This window comes from Anomaloglossus baeobatrachus, chromosome 8 (genome assembly GCF_048569485.1).
Source record: "Anomaloglossus baeobatrachus isolate aAnoBae1 chromosome 8, aAnoBae1.hap1, whole genome shotgun sequence".
Lineage (NCBI taxonomy): Eukaryota > Metazoa > Chordata > Amphibia > Anura > Aromobatidae > Anomaloglossus > Anomaloglossus baeobatrachus.
This window is the reverse complement of record NC_134360.1, coordinates 123,853,665-123,878,087: the sequence shown is the minus strand read 5'-3', so window position 1 is coordinate 123,878,087 and position 24,423 is coordinate 123,853,665. Positions and strand designations below refer to the sequence as shown.

Sequence of the window (24,423 nt, the reverse complement as noted above, 5' to 3'; positions counted from 1 at the left end):
CCTGATGCCGTCCCAGAAATCCAAGATGGCCGCGCGCCCAGCAGTGCGCCGGCCGCATTCACCCTACTCCTCTGATTTCTGTCGCATGTGCCATGTACCAAACTCCTCCCCAGGCCCTGCCAGGTCAACCCCTATAACCCCACCGTTGTTCCCCGGTGTCCCACGGTACCTGTGCAGCGTTGATCCCCCACAGCCCTCTCCTTCACAATAGACGCTGCCGCATGCACAGAGCGGCTGTGAGCTCAGCTTCCTGTGTTCAGACACAGTGAGTGGTGGTTATGCATCTGTAGGCTAAATGGGCGGCACGGTGGCTCAGTGGTTAGCACTGCAGTCTTGCAGCACTGAGGTCCTGGGTTCAATTCTCACCATGGACACCATCTGCAAGGAGTTTGTATGTTCTCCCCGTGTTTCCGTGGGTTTCCTCCGGGTACTCCAGTTTCCTCTCACACTCCAAAGACATACAGCGCTATGGAATTAATAACGCTATATAAATGAATAAATTATTATTATTACTGCAATGCCCTGCTCATGAGGTAAGGAACATAATTGATCAGGAGAGCTATATACTACATTTCCAAATGGAGGGATTTGCTTTTATAGTTTCCCTGCTGAACGACTACCAAACATGAGAGTCCGTTATACGCCACAAGAAAACACATCTAAATAGCAAGCTCTGTTGTTAAGTATTCATTCAGCTGGATAACTGGACTTAAAGGGGTATTCCATCTCCAAGATCCTATCCCCAATATATAGTAGGTGGAATAGCAATAATATCAGCAAATACCAATATTTGGAAATGTAGAATAGTTCTCCTGATTAGGCATGCCCTTACCTCATGAGCAGGGCATTGCAGCTTTGGTAGCAACTATTACGACATGGACTCTGCTGCTGTGGACCCGGGGAGAGTGAGTGCAGATTCATTGCACCCACTCTCCTCAGATGAAGGGTCCGCACTCCTAGAAAATGGGGGATACGTACCCTGAGTGTCTCCCCCCCATATTCTAGACGGTCCAGAGTCGTCGTGGGACCCCTTTATTATTTTTCTTGCAATAAATTGGTGAATGAGGAAATGTTTTGGGGACTGTTTTTTCAAATAAATTTCTTTTGTCGATTTTTTTTTTTTTGTTAGTACTGACAGTTTATGATGTTGGGTATGTAATAGACGCCATGACATCACAAACTGCTGGGCTTGATCTCAGGTGACTTTACAGCTAGTATCAACCCGATTTATTACCCCGTTTGCCACTGCACCAGGGCACGGGATGAGCTGGGGTGAAGCGCCAGGATTGGCGCATCTAGTGGATGTGCCACGTCTGGGGTGCCTGCGGCCTGCTATTTTTAGGCTGTGAAGGCCCAATAACTATGGACCTTCCCACCCTGAGAATACCAGACCACAACTGTCCGCTTTACCTTGGCTGGTGATCCAATTTGGGGGGGACCCTACTTTTTTTGTGTAATTATTAATATTTATAAAATAATTATAAAAAAAGAGCCTGGGGGGACCTCCACATTGGATCCCCAACAACGGTAAAGCTGCCAGCTGTGGTTTTCAGGCTACAGCCGTCTGCTTTACCCTAGCTGGCTATCAAAAATGGGGGGACCCAACGTCAGTTTTTTTTTAACTATTTTTTAAATAGAAAAAATTAATGGGCTTCCCTGTATTTTGATTGCCAACCAAGGTAACGGCAGGCAGATGGGGGTGGCAACCCATAGCTGTCTGCTTTATCTGCGCTGAGAATCAAAAATACCGCGGAGCGCTACGTCATTTTTTTTAAAGATTTATTTTTACAGCACTGTGATGTCCAGCAATCAAAATACAGGGAAGCCCATTTTGTTTTTAGTTATTTAAATAAATAATTAAAAAAAATATATATGGGCTCCCGCTGCATTTTTTGTATTGCTAGCTAAGGGTAATCCAAGCAGCTACTGGCTGCTAACCCCCACTGCTTGGTGTTACCTTCACTGGCAATGGAAAATCCAGGGAAGCATTTTTTATTTTTTTTGCCAAAAAACTACAAAAAAAGGACGTGGCTTCGCCATATTTTTGTATGCTAGCCAGGTATAGCAGGCAGGTGCTGGAAGAGTTGGATACAGCGCCAGAAGATGGCGCTTCTATGAAAGTGCCATTTTCTGAGGCGGCTGCAGACTGCAATTCGCAGCAGTGGGGCCCAGAAAGCTCAGGCCAACCTGTGCTGCGGATTCCCATCCCCAGCTGCCTAGTTGTACCTGGCTGGACACAAAAATGGGGCGAAGCCTACGTCATTTGTTTTCTAATTATTTCATGAAATTCATGAAATAATAAAAAAAGGGCTTCCCTTTATTTTTGGTTCCCAGCCGGGTACAAATAGGCAACTGGGGGTTGGGGGCAGCCGTACCTGCCTGCTGTACCTGGCTAGCATACAAAAATATGGCGAAGCCCACATAATTTTTTCAGGGGGCAAAAAACTTCTGCATACAGTCCTGGATGGAGTATGCTGAGCCTTGTAGTTCTGCAGCTGCTGTCTGTCTGTATGGAGAAGAGCAGACAGCAGCTGCAGAACTACAAGGTTCAGCATACTCCATCCAGGAATGTATGCAGAAGTTTTTTGCCCACCAAAAAAATGTCGTGGGCTTCGCCATATTTTTGTATGCTAGCCAGGTACAGCAGGCAGCCACGGGCTACCTCCAACCCCCAGTTGCCTATTTGTACCCGGCTGGGAACAAAAAATATAGGGAAGCCCGTTTTTTTTAATTATTTCACTTATTTCATGAAATACTTAAAAAACAAATGACGTGGGCTTCGCCCCATTTTTGTGTCCAGCCAGGTACAACTAGGCAGCTGGGGATTGGAATCCACAGCACAGGTTAGCCCGAGGTTTCTGGGCGCCTCTGCTACGAATTGCAGTCCGCAGCCGCCCCAGAAAATGGCGCTCTCATAGAAGCGCCATCATCTGGCGCTGTATCCAACTCTTCCAACAGCCCTGGAGCCGGGTGGCTTGTTGGGTAATCATTAGTTAATACTGGCTTTGTTTTACTAGCCAGTATTAAGCCAGAGATTCTTAATGTCAGGCACGTTTGACCCGACCATTAAGAATCTCCAATAAAGGGTTAAAAAAAAACACCACAAAGAGAAAAAATACTTTAATAGAAATAAATACACAGACACATTAGAGACTCCATCTTTATTACCCCCTGTCAGCCCTCCACGATCCATGGTCTTCTGTCTTTCTCGTTCAACAAATGCAGCTCTGCTACATCACTGCTGCATGGGGGAAGACGCTGCTTCCCGTGCAGCCTTCACTCCGTGAAGGCTGCACGGGAAGCAGCGTGTAGCCTTCACTCCGTGAGAGATCAGTGCTGCTAGCGGTAACAGCGGTAACGCTGACAGACGCGTTACCATAGCAACAGGGCTCCGATCATGTGATTCCCGGAGCAGCGGTTAGCGGTGACGTCACCGCTAACTGCGTTGCTATGGCAACGGTGATCTCCGTTAATGACCGGCTGTGTTAGCCGGTCCCTAACGGAACGGGGAGTCGACCGTGTACTAGAGCATGTCGCCGGTACACGGCGATACACAAATGTGCACCTGACTCGCCCACCCCAGGGCTGTGGGACACCCGGTGCCGGGCCGGACTAGTCCGGTGGTAGTCAGTGGTGGCTGGGCCCGACTCCGTGGCCCTGGTGGGTGTCAGTAGAATATGTGGCTTGAATTAAAGTTTGTGTTCGTGACGCCACCTGTGGTATGCGGCTAATACGCCGCCGCTGCTGTATGAGGCCTCCGGGGGATGTTATAGCAGCAATGGTGGTACTGCTCCCAACAAGTGGAGCAATGCCCGGAGCACTGTTGGTGCTCGTGAGAGTCTATGATGTAGTGGAAGTTAAGCAACTAAAATAACAAAGACCACTCCAAGGGTGCAGTTCAAGTTCTTTAGTCACAATTCTTGTCTGGGCCCAGGGGCCCTTGGACTGCTGGGACCACTATCAGGGACCTCCGCCGTTTCTGGGTGATTCTGAGAGTAAAAGCCGGTACCGTTCTCTTTAGTGTCTCTATCTTCTGCTGTCTTCCTTAGCCTTGCCTTTGATAGGATAAACCTGGCTTGGCCTCCACTACAGCCTCCAGGCTGGGGGGTCACCTGTCGGCTGATTACCCCTTTTCTGGAAGGTTTGCTATGGGTTCTGGCCCGGGGAGTTTACAACATTCCCTGGGCCTCGGTTTTTACTGTTTGGAGATGATCTTTGCACTCCTCCAGTCTCTAGGGACCGTCCCCTGTTGCAGCTTGATCCCTCCACCGATGTTCCTGTGGAGCAGGCCACCGCAGCTCTACAACTACCCGTGGCACCTCTAGGACTACCCGTGGCCCTGGGACCCTTTCTGTTCTCTGCGTGGTGTCACCTGGACCCTCTGAGCCCCGGGATCTTCACCAGGAAGCGTCTCTTTCTTTACTTTCAGCTCCTGACTGACTTGGAGCTCTCTTTCCTTTTCTTCTCCTCCTTGCCTGCCTCCAGCAGGCCTCCTCCTCCTTCCTCACTTTCTCTCGTTCTCCTTCTTCAACTACATGCTGGCTCCTCACTCTCTCACTCCCTGAGGTAGACTGACTAAACTTGACCTTCCTCTCTGTGTCTGCTCTCAGATGGCTCCTCCCACCTCCCCAATTGCCCTGTTCTACCCTATAGGAGCAGGGATGGGTCTTACGACCCCTCCCAGCATGCAGCATGGGAGGGTTGTCTGTCACTTTCCCTGGTCCCAGTGTGTTCCTAGCAATGGGTGTAGTGTGGATTTACCAGGGGACCGGAGTTCACTCTCTTCCTCTCCCAGAATGGGGCATCACACCGCTGGATGGGGTGCAATGACCTGTGGCGACGGAAGCCTCAGGGGTGCCACACTCCCCCACAGCAAATTCCAGCACGTCCTCAGGCTGAAAAACAACAAAAACATGTGGAAGAACTGCAAAACATTTTTGTTATGAACAACAGTAAAACAGTAAACATCTCTTCCCTTTATGGGAGGCACAATGATTCGAACGTTACGAACTTCTTATAAAGTAACTTCTACGTGTGCACTTCCAGTTCATTGCACGGTTCGGGCACATCCCCCATAATTCTGGTAGGGGGCACAACGGGTGCAACTATATACATTTCTTGGCTACAACAAGTTCAGTAGCCTGGCAGTTCGTTCAGCTTCATTTTAAACGCAAGGCACATTAACAACATACCAGTCACTAAGTCCAGTGGCCTGGTAAGACATGACACAAAAACATTCACCGGGGACCACATTCCAGTTCCGTGGCCCGGTACATATAAACATGGGGGGGTGACATCTTCAAAAAGAACAAGGGGCAGTAAGGCAGGAAGGGTGTCATCTTCAAAAAGAACATTAGGGCAGCACAAAAGGGACATCTTCACAAAGCATGAGGGGCAGACAGGGGCTATTTACAGTTCAGCATCTCTTCTTCCTTACTCACGAGAGTAGATGCGGGGGTCCCACTCCGGCATTGCTCCTGGCAGCAGGTATGCCGACGAGATTATCGTCTGGGTCCCCTGGGCGCTGGTCCCTGACCTTCTGCGCTGCTCTGCAGCCTGGATTGGCGTGGGGCTGCTTGCAGGCACAATACGGCGTTGCTGCAGAGGGCTGCTCGTCTGCAGGGGGCTGTTACTGTGGTCCTTTGGGTCTTGTTTTGGTCTTGCACCCTGCATCACACAAGCCATGGAGATCCGCGTCTGTGTCTCCTGCGTGGCTGTTGCAGGCCCGCTGCTCAGTTCTGCGGCCTGGGCCTGCTTCGCGGTGGTGCTGCGGCTGCTACCTGCAGGGGAGACGCTGCACGCTGACATAGTGCGGCGCCACTCCGGTTCTTCGGAGGCCATCTCCTCCTCCTCCTGCAGGATATGGACGTGTAGGGCATACCAGCCCCGGCCTCCCATCAGCCGTGTGTATTCTACAGCGTCACCCGGCTTGGCATCTCGCCCGGGGTGGCTTTTAGGCAGGTGTTCTTCAATATCCCGTCGGGCCACAAAGACGTCTTTACCCAGTCCGGGCTCTCTGATGAAGCCCCAGCCTCCCTTCTGCCGAAAATCGACTACGGTGCCCCGTCTCATTAGACCCTGTGACCCCTTAAGGGCCTGTCGAATTTGCTCCTTGGAGGCCAGGTTGGCTGCCTCCTGGGCTTTCCGCTTCTCCTCCCGGGCCTCCCGCTCCTGCTGGTACTCCTTCACCAGTCTCCGGCAAGTCAGCTCGTTGGCCAGTGGGGTTTCCTTGGGGCGCAGGGGCTGTTGCAGTCTCCCACTCTCAATGGGCGCCGCATCCCAGTTTACTCCCAGGATGTTGTTCCCAGGAGACTCACAGGGGGGCTCGGTAGGGGGCCCACTAGCTGTTCGGGGTCCACCCCTCCCCAGGCTCCGTCTGCGGGGGTTTCAGGCAGGCCTCCGGTGCCCCACCGGGCATCAGCGGGGCTGGCGGGGAAGGCTTACGGGACAGTGGAGGGACTGGGCGGTGGCACTTGGTGGGTCAGTGGGTCCGGACGGGTCGGGGCTTCACATTGCTCACCCGGTCGCTGCTCCGCGGCCTCCATCCTGTGGCCCTTACTCTCCGGCACCATCGGTGTTTCACTCCGCCGGTCCACCTCTGCTTGCATGTTACGCAGTCTCCGAGCCAGGATTTGCATTTCCTCCCGGAGCAGGTCCAGCTCGGGATCCATCTTCCCGGTCCCTGGTACGTACTTCTGCAGCCTCTCTGCCATGCTGCCGACCTGGGGAACGCTTGCTGGATCACTGCTCGGGTGCTCGACCACGCCACTCGGCTTCTCCCTTTCCCTTCTCGGAGGCGGGGCCGGAGGCTGCACTAGCATCTGGCGCCCAGCCCATCACGGCCGGCATCACTCCGCTTGCGATAAGGTACATTTTCTTTATCTGCTGGTCTGGCATTTAGACTCTTTCTGCCAGCCGGCCAGCTTATCTAGTCGCCATTTCTTCTTCCTCCGCCTTCTATGGCGGGCACCGCTTCGCGCTCTTTTCTTGGACAAGGGGGCGGGGCTTCTCTTTGCGCTCTTTCTTCTTGCACGCCCCCCTTCTTCCCACGCTCAGTGGCTTCAATGGCGGCAGTTTCTCACAGTAAACACAGGCTATTTCACGATTCTTCAGGCGCACAGTACCCGGTGGGACCGGGCACGAAATCCTGTTCATGACGCCAAAAGTTGACTCGCCCACCCCAGGGCTGTGGGACACCCGGTGCCGGGCCGGACTAGTCCGGTGGTAGTCAGTGGTGGCTGGGCCCGACTCCGTGGCCCTGGTGGGTGTCAGTAGAATATGTGGCTTGAATTAAAGTTTGTGTTCGTGACGCCACCTGTGGTATGCGGCTAATACGCCGCCGCTGCTGTATGAGGCCTCCGGGGGATGTTATAGCAGCAATGGTGGTACTGCTCCCCACAGGTGGAGCAATGCCCGGAGCACTGTTGGTGCTCGTGAGAGTCTATGATGTAGTGGAAGTTAAGCAGCTAAAATAACAGAGACCACTCCAAGGGTGCAGTTCAAGTTCTTTACTCACAATTCTTGTCTGGGCCCAGGGGCCCTTGGACTGCTGGGACCACTGTCAGGGACCTCCGCCGTTTCTGGGTGATTCTGAGAGTAAAAGCCGGTACCCTTCTCTTTAGTGTCTCTATCTTCTGCTGTCTTCCTTAGCCTTACCTTTGATAGGATAAACCTGGCTTGGCCTCCACTACAGCCTCCAGGCTGGGGGGTCACCTGTCGGCTGATTACCCCTTTTCTGGAAGGTCTGCTATGGGTTCTGGCCCGGGGAGTTTACAACATTCCCTGGGCCTCGGTTTTTACTGTTTGGAGATGATCTTTGCACTCCTCCAGTCTCTAGGGACCGTCCCCTGTTGCAGCTTGATCCCTCCACCGATGTTCCTGTGGAGCAGGCCACCGCAGCTCTACAACTACCCGTGGCACCTCTAGGACTACCCGTGGCCCTGGGACCCTTTCTGTTCTCTGCGTGGTGTCACCTGGACCCTCTGAGCCCCAGGATCTTCACCAGGAAGCGGCTCTTTCTTTCCTTTCAGCTCCTGACTGACTTGGAGCTCTCTTTCCTTTTCTTCTCCTCCTTGCCTGCCTCCAGCAGGCCTCCTCCTCCTTCCCCACTTTCTCTCGTTCTCCTTCTTCAACTACATGCTGGCTCCTCACTCTCTCACTCCCTGAGGTAGACTGACTAAACTTGACCTTCCTCTCTGTGTCTGCTCTCAGATGGCTCCTCCCACCTCCCCAATTGCCCTGTTCTACCCTATAGGAGCAGGGATGGGTCTTACAACCCCTCCCAGCATGCAGCATGGGAGGGTTGTCTGCCACTTTCCCTGGTCCCAGTGTGTTCCTAGCAATGGGTGTAGTGTGGATTTACCAGGGGACCGGAGTTCACTCTCTTCCTCTCCCAGAATGGGGCATCACACCGCTGGATGGGGTGCAATGACCTGTGGCGACGGAAGCCCGGAGAGTGCAATGACAGGTCCTACATGACGCGTCATAGTCATGTGACCAGTTTGTAGCCAATGAGATAATAGCCACGTGACATGGCTATTTTGACGTCACGATAGGTCCTGCATCACTGCTGGCAGTGCTGGTTACCGGGAGGATTCAGCGATCATCGGATGGAATAGCGGCAGGAGACAGAGTGCAGGAGGGATCGCGGGGACCGGTAAGTGTTATTGCAATGTTTATTAACTGTATGTGTACATTTATAATGCGTTTTTTGTTTTTTTTTTTAAACATACATTTTTTATTGCATTTTTCAGAATTATTACAATATGTCTAACATTTGAACAAGAATAAATTCACCTTACCAATTTACCCACCCTTGTCTTAACCCACCCTCTTTTATTCCCACTTTATCCCCCCCAACATTTTTAATACACAGAACACCAGGTATAAGTTGCGAAAGAACACACAGCTCCTCTATATTCTGATTCCCGTTTGAAGCCCTATTTCTCTGAAACCCTCGTCTCACCCTACTGTTGTGTCTCTACTGCGTGTGTATTTTCAGCTTTCCCAATGTGCCTTGCAAGTCTCCCAGTAGATACCATTCCGTATTAGTGAAAGGAGATACCACTTTACGTATTTCTGCAACTCCATACTGTTGTACTATAAATCTCTTCCATTTTTTAAAAAAGTTTCCCGTTAGTTCGTCCTTATTTCTTTCGGCTTCCAACTGTTCAATATTGAGCAGCTTTTTAATCTGATTGACCACCTCCTCCTCTGATGGAACAGATTCCTCGAGCCATCTGCATAGTAGGGCCTTTTTCCCTATCATAGCAATATTATGAAAGAGTCTTGGAATTGTGGTCCCCCGTGTATCTCCTCCTCCTTCCTTTTCTTTAGTCCTGTGGTGGAAAATCCATAACAATGGGTCTAGTTCCATTTCCACTTCCCATACTTTTTCTATGTGTCTTCATTTTTCCCCAAAATTTCTGACTTTGTGGGCACTGCCAAATCCCGTGGTATAAGTCCGTTTTCGGCTGTTTACATTTGGGGCAATGTTCTATTTTATTCATAGTCTGCTTGGTGGGGATGTTAAAACCATAAATTGCTCTGTGCATTAATCTAAACTGTGTGTCCCTCCAGCCCTCATTAATCACCTCCTTCCTCATCCTCATCCATCCCTGCTGTATCTTTTCCCCTGCCTCTGTATCTTTTAGTTGTCGTGCCCATGCTCCCCAGACCTGGTTCGAGTGCAGTGGTACCAGTTCTGTTCTCAGATCTTTGTACAGGGAGGAGATAGTAATCTCCTGTCTATCCTTTATTATAAATTGGTCCATTTCATTCATTACCTGTTCTTTTCTAACATCCCTCAATAGTCCCATTATTCCCTTTTCCACCTGTTTGTATTCTATGATTTGGAATGGGGAAAGCCCGTACCTGTTCACCATCTCCTCAAGGGTCAACCACCTATGTTCCGTTTTATGGAGCAGATCCTTCACCCCACTGATCCCCTTATTTCTCCATTCTAGAAATAGTTTGTTTTCCCTCCCTGCTGGGAATTCCCGAAAATTCCAGATATTTAGGTATTTGGAGATTCGCCAGGACAGGTTAAACTTTTTCCTCACTGCTTTCCACGCCATTATCGTATCTCTACATACCAGGGAGTGCTTAATTTTCCTCGGAATATTGGCCAATGACGTGTGTAATATTGCCCCCAAGTCCCATGGTCTACAGTACTCACTTTCCAATTTTATGTTAGAATAGCTATTTGTCTTCCTCAGCCAGTCTATTACGTGCCTCATCAAGCATGCAAGGTTGTAGCCTCTCACATTTGGCATCTTGATTCCTCCCTTTTCCAGTGGTAGCATTAGTTTTTCCGCCCTAATTCTTGGTCTTTTTCTCTTCCATAGGAAGCTTGTAAATGCTTTATTTAGTCTATTTACATCCACATGCTTTAATAATATAGGGATAGTCTGCATTGGGTATAGCAGCTTCGAGAAACTCATCATTTTTAAGAGGTGGTTTCTACCTAGCAGGGATAGCGGCAGCCCCTCCCACATCTTTAGCTCTCGTTCTATTTTCTGTATCACCGGTTTGAAGTTTAATTCATAAATCGAGGCAGGCTGGCGTCCCATCTGGATCCCCAGGTATTTAAGGTGGGTTTTTGCTATCGGTATCCCACATATGTTATCCCCTATTCCATAGGTTTTCAGGGATGACATGGTTCGCTCATTCAGAAACAGTATTTCACATTTTGTCTTGTTCAATTTAAAACCTGCCATAGACCCAAATCTCTCTATCTGTTGTATTGTTTTTAAAAGGTCATTCTGTGGTCTATTCATGAATAATATGATATCGTCCGCGAATAGAGCTGAATGTACTTTTTCTGTTCCGATGTTAATGCCCTCAAAGCAGTCTCCTCCATTGATCAGTTTTGATAATGGCTCAATGGCTAGATTGAACAAGAGAGGAGACAGCGGGCACCCCTGTCTCGTCCCTTTGGTCAAAGAGAAGGGGTCGTGACAAAAATCCGGGTGTCGCCACTCTTGCCTGAGGGTTTGCATATAGTATACCTATAAATGTTCTGAATGCTCCCCTGAAGCCCATATTATCTAGGACTGCTTCCAGCCATGGCCACTGCACATTATCAAACGCTTTTTCAGCATCCAACGTGATCATGGCTGGAAATTCCCCTCCTTGTAGATCCCTGTGTCTGATGGCGTCCATTACTATCATGGCCTTTCTTACGTTCGTCACGGCTGCTCTCCCCTTTACAAACCCCGATTGGGCGGGAGAAATTAGCCTTGGTAATACCTCTGCTAATCGATTGGCCATCAATTTGGCCACTAGTTTAAGGTCTTGGTTGATTAGTGAGATTGGTCTATAATTCGTTGGGTTGTCCAAATTTTTGTCTCCTTTGGGTAAAAGTTTTATATATGCAGTGTTAAGGTGGCTAGACATTCCCGTACCCCCTAACATTTTATTAAACATACGTGTCAGCGTTGGTGATATTTCCTCCTTTAGTACTTTATAGAATTCCCCATTGAACCCGTCAGGCCCCGGTGCTTTATGTATACTCAGTTCTCCTATTGTTGTTTGCACTTCCTCTATTGTGATGTCCGCGTTCAGTCTAGTCAGTTCGTCCTCAGTTATTTGTGTAAGTCCTAATGTCTTTAGCCACTCCCTCCCTCCTTCTCTATTTTCATCCCCTTTACTATATAGTTTGGCATAGTATTCCCCCAAGATCTGGTTGATCTCCTGCGGATTCGTCGATTTGGTCCCATCCTGTCTTGTCATACTAGCTATTAACGTCAACGGTCGTCTTCCCTTTGCCAGGTTAGCCAGCAGTTTACCTGCCTTATTGCCAAATCGGTGCAAGTCAACCTCCTGCTGAGACCTTACTAGTTCTTCTCGTTTTCCTACCCACGTGTCAAACTCTTGTTTTGCTTCCTTCCACTCTTCTTTTGCTTTTTGGGATTTGTTTTCCTGGTACCTTGTGTATTTCTCTCTCAAACTAGTGCTTGCCTCCTGGTAATGTTTTTGCGTCTGTTTCCTGATTTTGGCTACATGCCCCATCAGTCTCCCCCTTAATACTACTTTTACTGTTTCCCAGAATAGCATTGCCTCTTCCTCGTGCCCGCTGTTAGTGCCGCAATATTCCTCCCACCACTCCTTTAATGTTTTAATAAAATCTTTATCTTTGAGTAAGAATGATGGAAATATCCATATATAATCCGAGCCCCTCTGTATTCTGTCATTTAAGTCTAAGGTCACCGGGCTGTGGTCGGATATAACCATGTTCTCTATGTCTACATCTTTAACCCTGTGCCAGAGTCTTTGGTCTACTAACATAAAGTCAATCCTTGACCATGCTTCGTGTGGGTGTGAGTAGTGTGTAAATTCACGTTCATATGGGTGTTGCGTTCTCCAACTGTCCTACAGATTTGTGTCTTCCAGTAATTTGGCCATCAAACCCTTTGTATTCCTACTCTGCCTACCTTGTTCCTTGCCATACCTCCTATCCTCCTCTTTCGAAACTACTGCATTAAAATCTCCCCCCACTATCTTATTTGGGTCTACATCCACTCCCAATTTGTTGGTGATAAAGTCAAAGAAGGCTTTTTGTTCGGTATTAGGGGCGTATATATTGTGTATACTAAACTCTCCCTGCGGGCTAGTTAATTTGATATGTATGTACCTCCCACCATCATCACTGTCTTGGGACACTATTTCGTGAGTAAAGTGTTTGTTTATTAAGATCATTACCCCTGCCTTCCTTCCCTGGGATCCTGACCCGACTACCGCCCCCACCCATAATTTTTGCATACGAAAAAAATCCCCTTTTTGCAGGTGGGTCTCCTGCAGTAGTGCGATATCTACCTTCAGTCTTTTAAGGTGTCGTAATATCATCATGCGCTTATGTGGAGACTTCAAACCTTTTACGTTCCAAGTGACTAATTTAACCATTATCCCAACATCTCGGGACATTTATGTCGCTATATGTTCTAACTTGTGTGTGTCTTGGCGCCTTTCCCTGGTCTTTTCCCTGCCTTAACGCCACTGCGTACTGACAACTATGTAATGCCTGGGCGCAACCTTGTGTCCTCTTCTTGGCATTAACTATAAACTTGTTGGCTACCCCCCCAACTGCACTCAGTTTTCTTTCGGTGTTCTTATAGCGTTGCTTTCCCTGAACCCAACTATTCAACCTAAATCTATGGTCAACTAACAACCCCTCAACTGTCCCCCCCTTTACAATCAATCGTCTCGTCACTTCCATTTTTTCTGTGATGCTCCTGGCTCCGCAATCCCCTCTCAGCCCCCTAATTAACATTTACATATGGCCTGTCCCCCATTGTTCTGTTATCTAACACACCAGAGCAAGGCCTTCCTGGTCAATAACTGTGCCAGCATACAATACCCCCTCCCTCATTGCCCATACCTATTATTTGTTACCTCTGGTCTCAATTTCACTTCACCTCCCATCAGCATAAGTGACCTAGCTACCAGAAGAGCGATTTATCAGTAGATACTAAAAAGAGAGAAACCCGGTCCCCCATAGATGTTAGGATCCCCTACACCCCCGATGGGGCAGGGCACCTTGGTCCATATAGATTGAAGAGGCGAGGGGAACTGAAGAGAAAAGAAAGGAAAAGCCTACAAGAGGGGGAAAAAAAGGAAGAGGAAGTAGGAAGTGGAAAAGGAAGTGGAAGAGGAAGTAGGAAGTGGAAGAGGAAGTAGGAAGTGGAAAAGGAAGTAGAAAAGGAAGTGGGAAGTGGAAAAGGAAGTGGAAGAGGAAGTAGGAAGTGGAAAAGGAAGTGAAAGAGGAAGTAGGAAGTTGAAAAGGAAGTTGAAGAGGAAGTAGGAAGGGGAAGAGGAAGTGGAAAAGGAAATATGAAGTGGAAGAGGAAGTAGGAATTAGAAGAGGAAGTGGAAAAAGAAGTAGGAAGAGGTAGATGGGATGGTAAAGGAAGTGCAAGAGAAGTGGAAGAGGCAGTATGAGGTGGAAGAGGAAGTAGGAAGCGAAAGAGGTAGTGAAAGGGGAAGCAGGAAGCGGAAGGGGAGGCGGAAGAGGAAGTAGGAAGCGGAAGCAGAAAGTAAAGATGCAATAATAAACAGTAGATGTTACTCATCCCCTGCATTCCGTCAGTCCCCTCTCTCTTGGGCCCCTAAGTTCAGTTCAAAAATATCGATTCTTCTCCCCGCAGCCTCTCTCATGGCGCTCCCCTCTTCTGGCCTCCAGGCCAACGCGACGGCGACCTCCTTGCTTTTGGACTTCCTGCATGTATCTCCTTCCCCTCCATCCAGTCGTTCCGGCCCGATGCCCGGCTCTCCTCCTCTCTTCCTTGCCGAGTATGTTGCCTCTCCAGGAAGTCCTCCGTCTGGTTTCTGTTCTCCATCTTCTCCATCCATCTCTCCGCCTCACTCATGTCTTTCGTCGCAAAAAGGATCCATCACGTCTTGTTACTCTCAGTATTGCAGGATACAGCAGTTGGAATTTTATGCCTTTACGATACAGCGCGGTACAAATCTTACTAAAGGCTTTCCTTTTGCGTGTAACCTCCGCCGAGTAGTCACCGAAGATCAGCACCTTATGCCCTTGTAGAGACAGTGGGGTCCTCCTTCCTCTAAACGCTCGCAGTATCTCTTCTTTGTCTTTGTATTCCAAGTATTTTATTATCACTTGGCGCGGCCTGGCTGGTTCCGTCACTCCCGTGCTGTCTTCTTTCCCATTTGTTCCTCCTGTGCCTGGACGCTCTCTTACAGGGCCCACTCTGTGCGCTCTTTCCACCCTGCATTTGTGCGTTAGACCTTGGGGAGCTCTGCTTCACATATGTTGTCCAATTGCCGCATGCTTATAGATTCCGGCAAACCCACCAGCCTTAAATTGCTTCTTCTGGAGCGGTTTTCCAGATCCTCTAGTTTGTCTCTCATGGCCTGGGATCCCTCCACCATCTCCTGCAGCTGCCCCTTTAATGCTGCCACCTCGTCCTCTGTGTCAGAGATTCTTTGCTCCATGTCTGACATCCTGGCTCCCTGCTGTGCGATCTGTTCCTTTAAGGGTGCTAGCACTGCCCCCACCATAGCCTCTAGAGAGTCTTTGATCTTGTCTGCCAGGTGCACTGCCACTGCTCCAGCCAGACGGTCATAATCAATTTGCAGGCCTGGGAACTGCTCGTGCTGCTGGGCTGTCTGCTGCTGGGCTATCTGCTGCTGGGCTGTCTGCTGCTGGTGCTGCTGCTGGGCTGGGTGCTGCTGGGCTCTCTGCTGCTGGTGCTGCTGGGCTGTCTGCTGCTGGGCTGTCTGCTGCTGGTGCTGCTGGGCTGTCTGTTGCTGGTGCTGCTGGGCTGTCTGCTGCTGGTGCTGCTGGGCTGTCTGCTGCTGGAGTTGCTGGGCTGTCTGCTGCTGGAGTTGCTGGGCTGTCTGCTGCTGGAGTTGCTGGGCTGTCTGCTGCTCGTGCTGCTCGGCTGCCTGCTGTTCATACTGCTCGGCTGCCTGTTGCACGTGTTGCCGAGCTCTTTGCTGCTCTCTCAGCTTCTCCCCCTCCTCCTCCTCCATCCGTCCCCGCTCACCTCCCTGCACACCGCCGCGGCCCGCGGCCGCCATTTTGCGCTCCATGTGCACTGCTTTCTCTGCAGCACCCTGCTCCAGCTGTCTGCCACCGCTCCGGAGGAGGTACCGCTCCATGCACGGTCACCTCCTGCTCCTCGCCTCCCCTTCTCCGCCTCCTCCCCTGGCCGTGGGGCTCCTGTAGTCTGTGTGTGGGGCTGAGGAACGTGCGGAGCTCTGTCTCCCGCGTCCTCACATCACAGCGCCGGAACCGAAAGTCATAATGCGTTTTTATGTGTTTGTGATTGCCTCCCATTATATCCTATTGGTTCGAGTTCGGTTCGTCGAACTGAACTCGAACGAGACCTCCGTTCGACGAACCAAACTCGAGCCGAACCACTGCTGGTTCGCTCATCTCTATTAAGGACAAGGGTAAACGCCGGTTCACAGGCAAATTCACACTACACCTATTGTTAGGCATATTTTGGGACCGGGGATAGTGGCAACTACCCCCATGCTGCATGCTGGGGGGCCGTAAGACCCATATCTTCTCCCATAGGGTGGGGCCTAGCAACAGGGAAAATGGGAGGAGCCAACAGAAAGTAAGAGCAGATACAGGAAGGTCAAGTTTAGTAAGACAGAGTGAGGAGAGAAGTGAGGAGTTGGAAGGAGAGAGAGGTTGATACCTCAGAAAAGTGACAGAGAGTGATGCTTCCTGGTGGAGACTCTGGGACCCAGCTAGGCCCAGGTGACACCACAGACAGTAAAGAAAGGATTCCAGGGCCACGTAAGGCTTTCAAGCTTGTGGCCTGTTCCACTAGAACATCGGATGGAGGGATCAGGCTGCATCCAGGGATGGTCCCTAGAAACCAAGGAAAGAAAGACATTTCCAAAAGTAAACACCGAAGGCCCACGGTGGTTGCAAGTGCCCAGGGCCACAACCCACCGTAGAACCCCTGGGAAGAGGGCAAGATTCCATCCAGGCAAGCCTTCTTGACCAGACCCTATGGTGGAGGCCGAGACGAGTTTATCTACAAAGGTCAAGGCTTTGAAGCCAGTCTAGGAGGGAGACACAACCAAGGGTGCATCGGCATTTACTTTAGGAACTACCCGGGATCGGCGGAGGTCCCTGACAGGAGATCCCGGCACACCAGTGGGCAACCGGTTGAATGCAGCAACTGAACAGTGAGTAAAAGACCTTGAAACTGCACCCCCTGGTGTTGCCCCCTTTATTTCGCCCTGCACTGCACCATTTCCAAAGCACCATAGACTTTAATAAGCATGAACCGTTGCCCCGGTGTACCGCTCCACCTGTGGGGAGCAGAACCATCTCAGCTGCTAATTCATCAGCCCCGGAGGCCCTATCCAGCAGCGGCAGCTCCATAGCCGCAATCCACAGGTGGCGTCACGAATATTTCTACAAACTTTACTATTCATTATCACCCCCACTACTGCCATATTAGTTGACCCCGCCAGGGTCATGGAGTCGGGCCCCGCCACCACTGACTACCCCCAGACTAGTCCGGCCCGACACCGGGTGTCCCAAAGCCCTGGGGTGGGCGAGTCACATCCATGGTTACGTCCACTCATGTAGCGACAGTTAGTTGCTCACGGTCGTAACCATGGATAGCTAAGCTGCAATGCCCTACCCTTTTAACACCTTAAGGACCGAGGATGTACCAGTACGTCCTAAATTGTGTCAGGGTAATCACCGCTGGCTGCTGTGATTTGAACAGCATATATGTGCAGCTAAGAGGCACGGGTGGATCCGCGATCCACCCCTGCGCTTGTTAAGCCCTTAAATCGCGCTATCACATTTTGTCAAAATGTGACAGCGCGATTTAAATGACCACAGCAGCACCGCCATTTGAGGCCCCATGACTCAGTCACGGAGAGCTGGTTACCATGGTAGTGACGGGTCAAGTGATGACTCCTGTCGCTGTCATGACGTAATTCCTGTTAGAACCGACAGAGCAGCGACTCTAACAGGAATGCTGCATTTCCGCTAATCAGAACTGTGCCGCTCTGATAAACAGAAATGAATGAGCGATCAGACTGCTGATCCTTATAGCCCCCTAGGGGGACTATTAAAATAAAAAAAAGTTTAAAAAAATTAAAATGAAAAGTAAAAAAACCTGAAAGTTCAAATCACCCCCCATTCACCCCATTGAAAATAAAACAGTTAAAAAAATACACATATATTTGATATCACCGAGTTCAAAAATGCCTGATATAGTCAAATATTAAATCAATTAACCTGATCGTAACACCGTAGAGGCAAAAAAAAATCCAAACGCCAAATTTAAGTTTTTTGGTCATCACAAATTTTGCGTAAAATGCAATAACAGGCGATCAAAAAGTAGTATCTGTGAAATATGGTATAATTTAAAAATGTCAGCTTGACATGCAAAACATAAGTCTTCACTGAGTCCCATATCCCAAAAAATACAGAAAATTGTGCAAAAAGTGCACCAACCTTTTGGACAAACATCTGAATTTTTTATACCCCTTAGATAACAGTAAACCTATACATGTTTGGTGTCTACGAACTTGTACTGACCTGAGGCATCACACTGACACATCAGTTTTACCATATATTGAACACTGTGCATAAAGTACCCTTAAAAACAATCGTGCAATCTTTTTTTTTTTTGCAATTTGTCCGCCATTTTTCAGTACACTACATGGTAAAACTCATGGTTTCATTTAAAAGTACAACTCATACTGCAAAAAACGAGCCCTCACATGGCAAGATTGACGGAAAAATAAAAGTTACAGTTCTCGGAAGAAGGGGAGCAAAAAACAAAAGCGTAAAATGGAAAATCACCCAGAGATGAAGGGTTTAATGTGTTAATTTCACCCTTCTTTACAGCATTTACTTTATGGGCTAAATCATTTTGTATTCTATAGCTAAGACCTACAAAAGAACACTAAGGTGCAAAGATGCAAAATAGGGTCTTTATCTGGTATAAATGGAATAAAAGAGAAAGAACTATCCTCACCTTTTCATGTTGTGTGACATGAGTGCACAGAACAATGCAGACAATGGAAAAAAAGGACAGAAGACATGTTCACTCCATGTTGCTGCTGAAGACTTTCCAAAGGAAGATCCAGAACACACCAGTGGAGATAAGTGGGTTTTTTTCAACGCATTTCAAAGATATTACAGCTTGTTATTCAGGAAAGAAAAAGCTTGTAATGGCTTAGATGCATTGAATAAAACCCACTTACCTCCACTGGTGTGTCCTGGAACTTCCTTTGGACAGCCATCAGCAGCAGCGCGGAGCAAACATGTCTTCTGTCATTTTTATTTAACGAACTTAGCAATAGGAAATATGTTCAGTTTATTTCCTTATTTTTGATTGGGGAAAAGGAGGCTGTTATGAATTTTTTTTTTTTACATATGTTTAACATTTTTATTTACTTTTCACTGCATTTTTTAGTTTTCATTAAAGATGTGAACGTTTGAAATGTTTTATTCCTGTTGCTTTTTACACTGAGAAATATCAGTATTGCAGTATATGGGTACTGTTCAACTTGCGTTTTGCACAGACAAGTGCAATCCGATAAAACATCTAATTACTCTCTCTCTAGTGCAAAACTATGGGTCAGTGTCCATCTGCGATTGATTTCTCATACCATATCGGAATGAGAAATGAATCGCAGCATGCTGCATTTGTCAATGAGTCTCAGCTCACACACCCCCATACAAGTCTATGGGAGCATGTGAAACATTGCACTGCACTCACATGTAATCCAACCACAGTGCGATGTACGCAGAGAGGGAGAAAGTGTTCCCTCCTCTTTTCCACAGCTGTGATATGTTCTCAAGATCAGATCACAGTCGCATGACCCTCGGCTGACACTCACAGCAGAGGGTCATTAGCATATCGCTTCCAATGCTCTTGCATCGGAAGCTATGAGCAAGTGGGAGCGAGGCCTATAAGGGAAAATCATGTACTCCTATTTCAGGAGTAATATAATGGACAGTTATGGCAATCCATTGGCCCCCCCGCAGGGAGCTGATGGACTCCGATATGGATGCCCCACTGAGATTGCCTCATTTAAATGCTACTGAGATGTAATCAGGTTAATACAGCTAGCTTCAATCTTTGTTGTTAGACCACAGCCTGCACAGCCTTGTGTGATGTGGGCTCAGCATCCCCACCCATCTATGGTGTAAAAAAGCATCATAGAGCAGAAAGGTGTTAGGCACAATTGCATTATTTTTTATGAGGTTTTTTTTTTTTTTCCAAAACAGAAATTTAGCATATTCCATTTAGGAAAAAAACACCAGGGGCTCAAATTACCTTAAAAGTGTGAAAAAGTTACATGTATATGCAAAAAATGAGTATAAAATGAGAGGCAAAACCTCCCTGTCTGTCATAACAGCCTTGAAATGTCATGGCAGTGTGAGGAAAGTCTTTTCAACGAACAAGAAGAATTATTCTCTGGAAATACTTTGCAAATTCCTTTGACTTCACAGAAAATTTAAAAAAAAAAATGAAAAATAATAAATGAATGTTTGAAAGCAGTAATAGAAGTGCCATGAGAACAGTGTTTTCCATATGACTAATTCCAGCCACATTGGGTTTTTTCCAGTTACTCAGACCTCAGATATATGGCAGCACAGATTGCTTCTGGAATGAGATACCTATCATCTCTTAACTTTGTACATCGAGACCTCGCAACACGGAACTGCCTTGTGGGTAGAAATTTCACAATCAAAATAGCAGACTTTGGCATGAGTCGAAATCTGTACAGTGGTGATTACTACAGGATTCAGGGTCGGGCTGTGCTTCCTATCAGATGGATGTCTTGGGAAAGTATTCTCATGGTAAGTTAAACCTTTTTCTAGTTTTTAGTTTTAAAGCTCATTTTTGTAGATACGCGTTAGGAGTGAAAATGAGAAATGTTTTTTTTTTATTTGACTGTTCAAAGCTGCTGAGTAATGATTTTCATTAAGCAAATCAGCAATAGAACTTTGAACCAAACAGCAATTACTGTAATTGTAACATGCACTTTTTTCCCCAAAACTGGGGGTAAAATAGGGGTGAGTCTTACAAACCCGATATGGCTTACTCGGTCGGCAATGGTGGAGCGGGGTCATAGGAGGACGGGGCAGTGATACTGAAGGTGTCACTGTAATGGAGTGGCTCTGGAGGGTCACAGGACGGGGTGTTACGGCAGCGAAAGCAGAGGTCGCCTGATCGGACTGCGGGCTCCATTGAATAACCCGTGGTTGATACAATGAACTTCAATAATATGGCCGGTGAGGCGGCGCATGCTCAGATTGACGCGATGGACTTCAAGAAAATGGCCGCGGAGGCCTTTTTGCACACGCGCCGTCTCCGCGGCCATTTTCCTAAAGTCCACTGCTTCAACCCAGGTAATTCAATGGAGCCCGCAGTCAGATCAGGTGCCCACCGCCATCATCGTGACACCCCATCTTGTGACCCACATGAGTCGGTCCACTGCAGTGACACCCCCGCAGCCTGTCTGCATATCAATGGCACCCTCTGCCGCTACACCCCCAAGCTCACAGTATTGCCGACCCTCTGTCCACTGACCCTCCTGAGTCGCAGCACCCCGCCTCTGGCTTTTCCTACTGTGACCTTCCTGAGCCGCTCCACCACTTGCCCCTGGTAAGCATTAGGATTAAGACGCACTAGGATTATAAAATGGACCCTCATTTTAACATTAAAAATTATTTATTCCTATTTTCCTCCTCTAAATTTGGGGTGCGTCTTATAATCTGGGGCATCTTATAAACCAAAATATACGGAATCTAAAATATTACGTGTTTCTGAAAACTTTGTCTATAGGTCTCATTCAAATATCAGTCATTTTTATCATCTGAACAAACACACGCCCTTGGAAGAATAATTTTGATCCTTGCCTTTAATCAAAAATGGACGTGTCGCCATGATTTTTGTGCATACATAGTCCACAAGAAAACACAGACATGTTACCTGGAACAGCTCCATAAACTATAATGGAAGCATGTTCGATCTAAGACACAGAAAGAAAATGTACATGAAACAGACATCTGAGGGCTGAGTCAGGTTTTAGGCTCATTTTGGAGTTATTTGGGGCAGCTTGAAAACAATTGAATCCAGGAGTTACATAACTGTCACTTTAATTGGTCTAGGCGGCATGATTTGTTATAGGGGTGAGTATTTTATATGGTGCCTTAAAGGCCAGTCCCAGGGAAAAATGATGTTAAGTAGCTCTCATCTAAGAGATGTCCGTCCTGCAATCACGCAGATACGGGGTGGTGCCAACAACTGACCCAGACAGAAGGTACGGAGCTCAGCAGCAGGACCAATTGCAGCTATCTCTCTGAACTACAACTTTGATTGGTCAGTCATAAGATGAATTATAGCAGTAATCTACAAAGAAAGAATACAAGATAAAACACACCAATGCAGGAAAAAAATGTAAATAACCAATTACAAAAGTACTATATTGAAAAAAGAACTAAGAATAGAAAGTGCATAATTTAATTCAACCTTAAAACCATATACATAGAATACAAGATAATGTGGTAACCAATAAAGAATCTATAGAAGAAAGGTCCAAAACATGAATGAAGCAAATAATAAGAAAGACCAAGAAAGACACTAAGAATTCTTGCTGAGGAACCCACGCGTATCGCTCTACACCAACAGTTTCTTCAGGGATAAATGGTAATGCATGTTTCTATATATACCGTAGTTAAATAATAAAAAATATAATATCCAGGTGTTGTTAGACACTTACAAACAGGTCATAATTAGCATTCTAAGGAATGTGCCATGTTTTTCTGCATCCAGAAGTAGAAGCAGGCAATTAACTTAACACAAACACTACAGTAACAAAAATGAAGATGATGACCAAATGCCATGGCGGCTACAAAATAAATGATCAAGAAACAACTACCTGTAATGTCCAGCGCATGTACAAAACGTGTCACTAATTTAGTGAACGCATATAAAAAACAGGGCTTGTCAGGAACAAAGATAGACCTAACAAACAAACGTTGTGTCTGCAAAATAAATCACAAAGAAATACATATAAAGTCCAGCACATGTATGACATTTGTAACTAAACCAGAGAATGCGTATATAGAGAAATAGGACCAATAACTACAGTATAATAAATATAGAGAATTACAATTCTGGCTGATATACAGAGATTTAGTCCCAGCTATGGATGAGCAGAACCATGAATGTTTGGGTTCGCTGGGTTTAGTTGAAAGTTCAGTTTGATCCTCGAACATGACCCGAATGGGACCTAGAACCCCATAGAAGTCATAGGGGATCTGAACTTCGATGATGTAAAATGACTGGTAAGCAGTTGTAGTAAGGGCTAAGAAGCTGCAAAAGGAAGCAAAATGGGGAAAAGAACAGGACAATTGCCCTGCAAACAAATGTGGAAAGGGAAATGACTTAAAGGTGTTATATCACGATAGCAATTATGGTTAAATAGGAAATAAATGAATAAAATATACATTTTAAGCATGCCTCCAGAGAGCCTCATTTCAGAATTCCCCCACAGATCAAACATTTTAAAAGTTCCCCCACAGAGATTGATTTCAGAGTTCCCCCAAAGAGTCAACTTTTCAGCTCCAGTAGCTTATACTACAGCTGCTGCAGCTCATAGTTGGATTTAGGATTTAGCTGGGCATTTGCTGCGAGGCTTGGAAGAGTTCCCCCACACACCTCTTTTCATAGTTCATCCACATAGCCAAAACTCTAAGAATTCCTCCACAGAGCAGCAATGTTAAAATTGCTCCAACAGAGCAACCCAGTTCCCACAGAGCCAAAATTTCAGTTCCACTAGCGTACACTACAGCTGCTGTTATTAAAAAGCTTGTAGTTGGATTTAATCAATCTGGTGGTCTGCCACGAGGTTTGGAAGAGGTTCCCCACAAAACAACAATTTTAAAAGTACACATACAGAACCTGTTTTCAGAGTTCATCCACACAGCAAAAATTGGAAAAGTACTCCCATAGAACAACAATGTTTAAAATGTCCCTACAGAGCCTGTTTTCAGAGTTGACCTGTGGCGCCCTGGACAAGCCAGGACGTCACAGGTACTACAACAACACACCCCACACCCCGGTTAGGCACATCAGTCACACACACAAATCCTTGTTTCCTCCCTCCAGGGGCTGATGTCCACACCAGGTGGGGTGGAGCCAGGCGGTTGGCCCCACCCACCGAGGAGTTCACAGTCCTGGAGGCGGGAAAGGAAGGCAGTTAAGCTCGGGCAGAGCTAGAGTTGAGTTAGGGAGAGTGAAGTGGAGGAGTGAAGTGGTAGTTGAGCAGACTGACCGTGTCCGGGTACGTGGCCCGGGCACAAACAGCAAGGTTGGCAGACGGTGGTGACCGTATGCAGGCGAGGCCGATTGACGCACAACCGTAAGGACCGGGAACGGGCGGTGGCCCGCCGGTACCGGACCGGGGAGCGAAGAGAAGCCAGCAACATTCGGCAGGGCCTACGGACCCCGACCAGGCTTGGAGTCGCCGTTAAACCGGTCAAATCTGTCAGCGACGGGAACCTCCGGGGTTTCCCAGCAGCAAAGACCCGACTGAAGGCAACCGCTCAACCGTGAAGGGAAATACAGCTACCGCCACAGCTAGAGTTCCCAGGGCCAGAGCCTGCGGGCATAAAGGGGCTCCTCTGGCAAATACACCGCTGGGGAGCGGGTTACCGGTGGGAAGCCATCGGAGCCGACAACACATCACAGGTGCAGGGAGAGACAGTCACTGCCATCCTACCGGGAGTGACCATCGCAGCCGGCTGCGGGACCCGTCCATCCAGCCGTTTGTTTTACCAGAGACTCCATCTACATCATTGGCTGAGTGAGTACCATCGTGCCGTCTGGCACCGCGCTGCCCCCGCGACCCTGCACCTCACCAAACCCCGCCATCCACCTTTCAGTCACCATC

At 47.9% G+C, this 24,423-nt stretch overlaps 1 protein-coding gene across 1 annotated transcript in view; it reads left to right on the top strand.

The window, feature by feature from the left end:
* Window positions 1-24,423, top strand: part of DDR2 (discoidin domain receptor tyrosine kinase 2) — a 798,230-nt gene that overhangs the window by 717,571 nt on the left and 56,236 nt on the right. Inside the window, exon 16 of the mRNA XM_075321981.1 lies at window positions 20,089-20,323. Within this exon, the coding sequence (XP_075178096.1) occupies window positions 20,089-20,323 (235 nt within the window). The remainder of the gene's footprint in view (window positions 1-20,088; window positions 20,324-24,423) is intronic.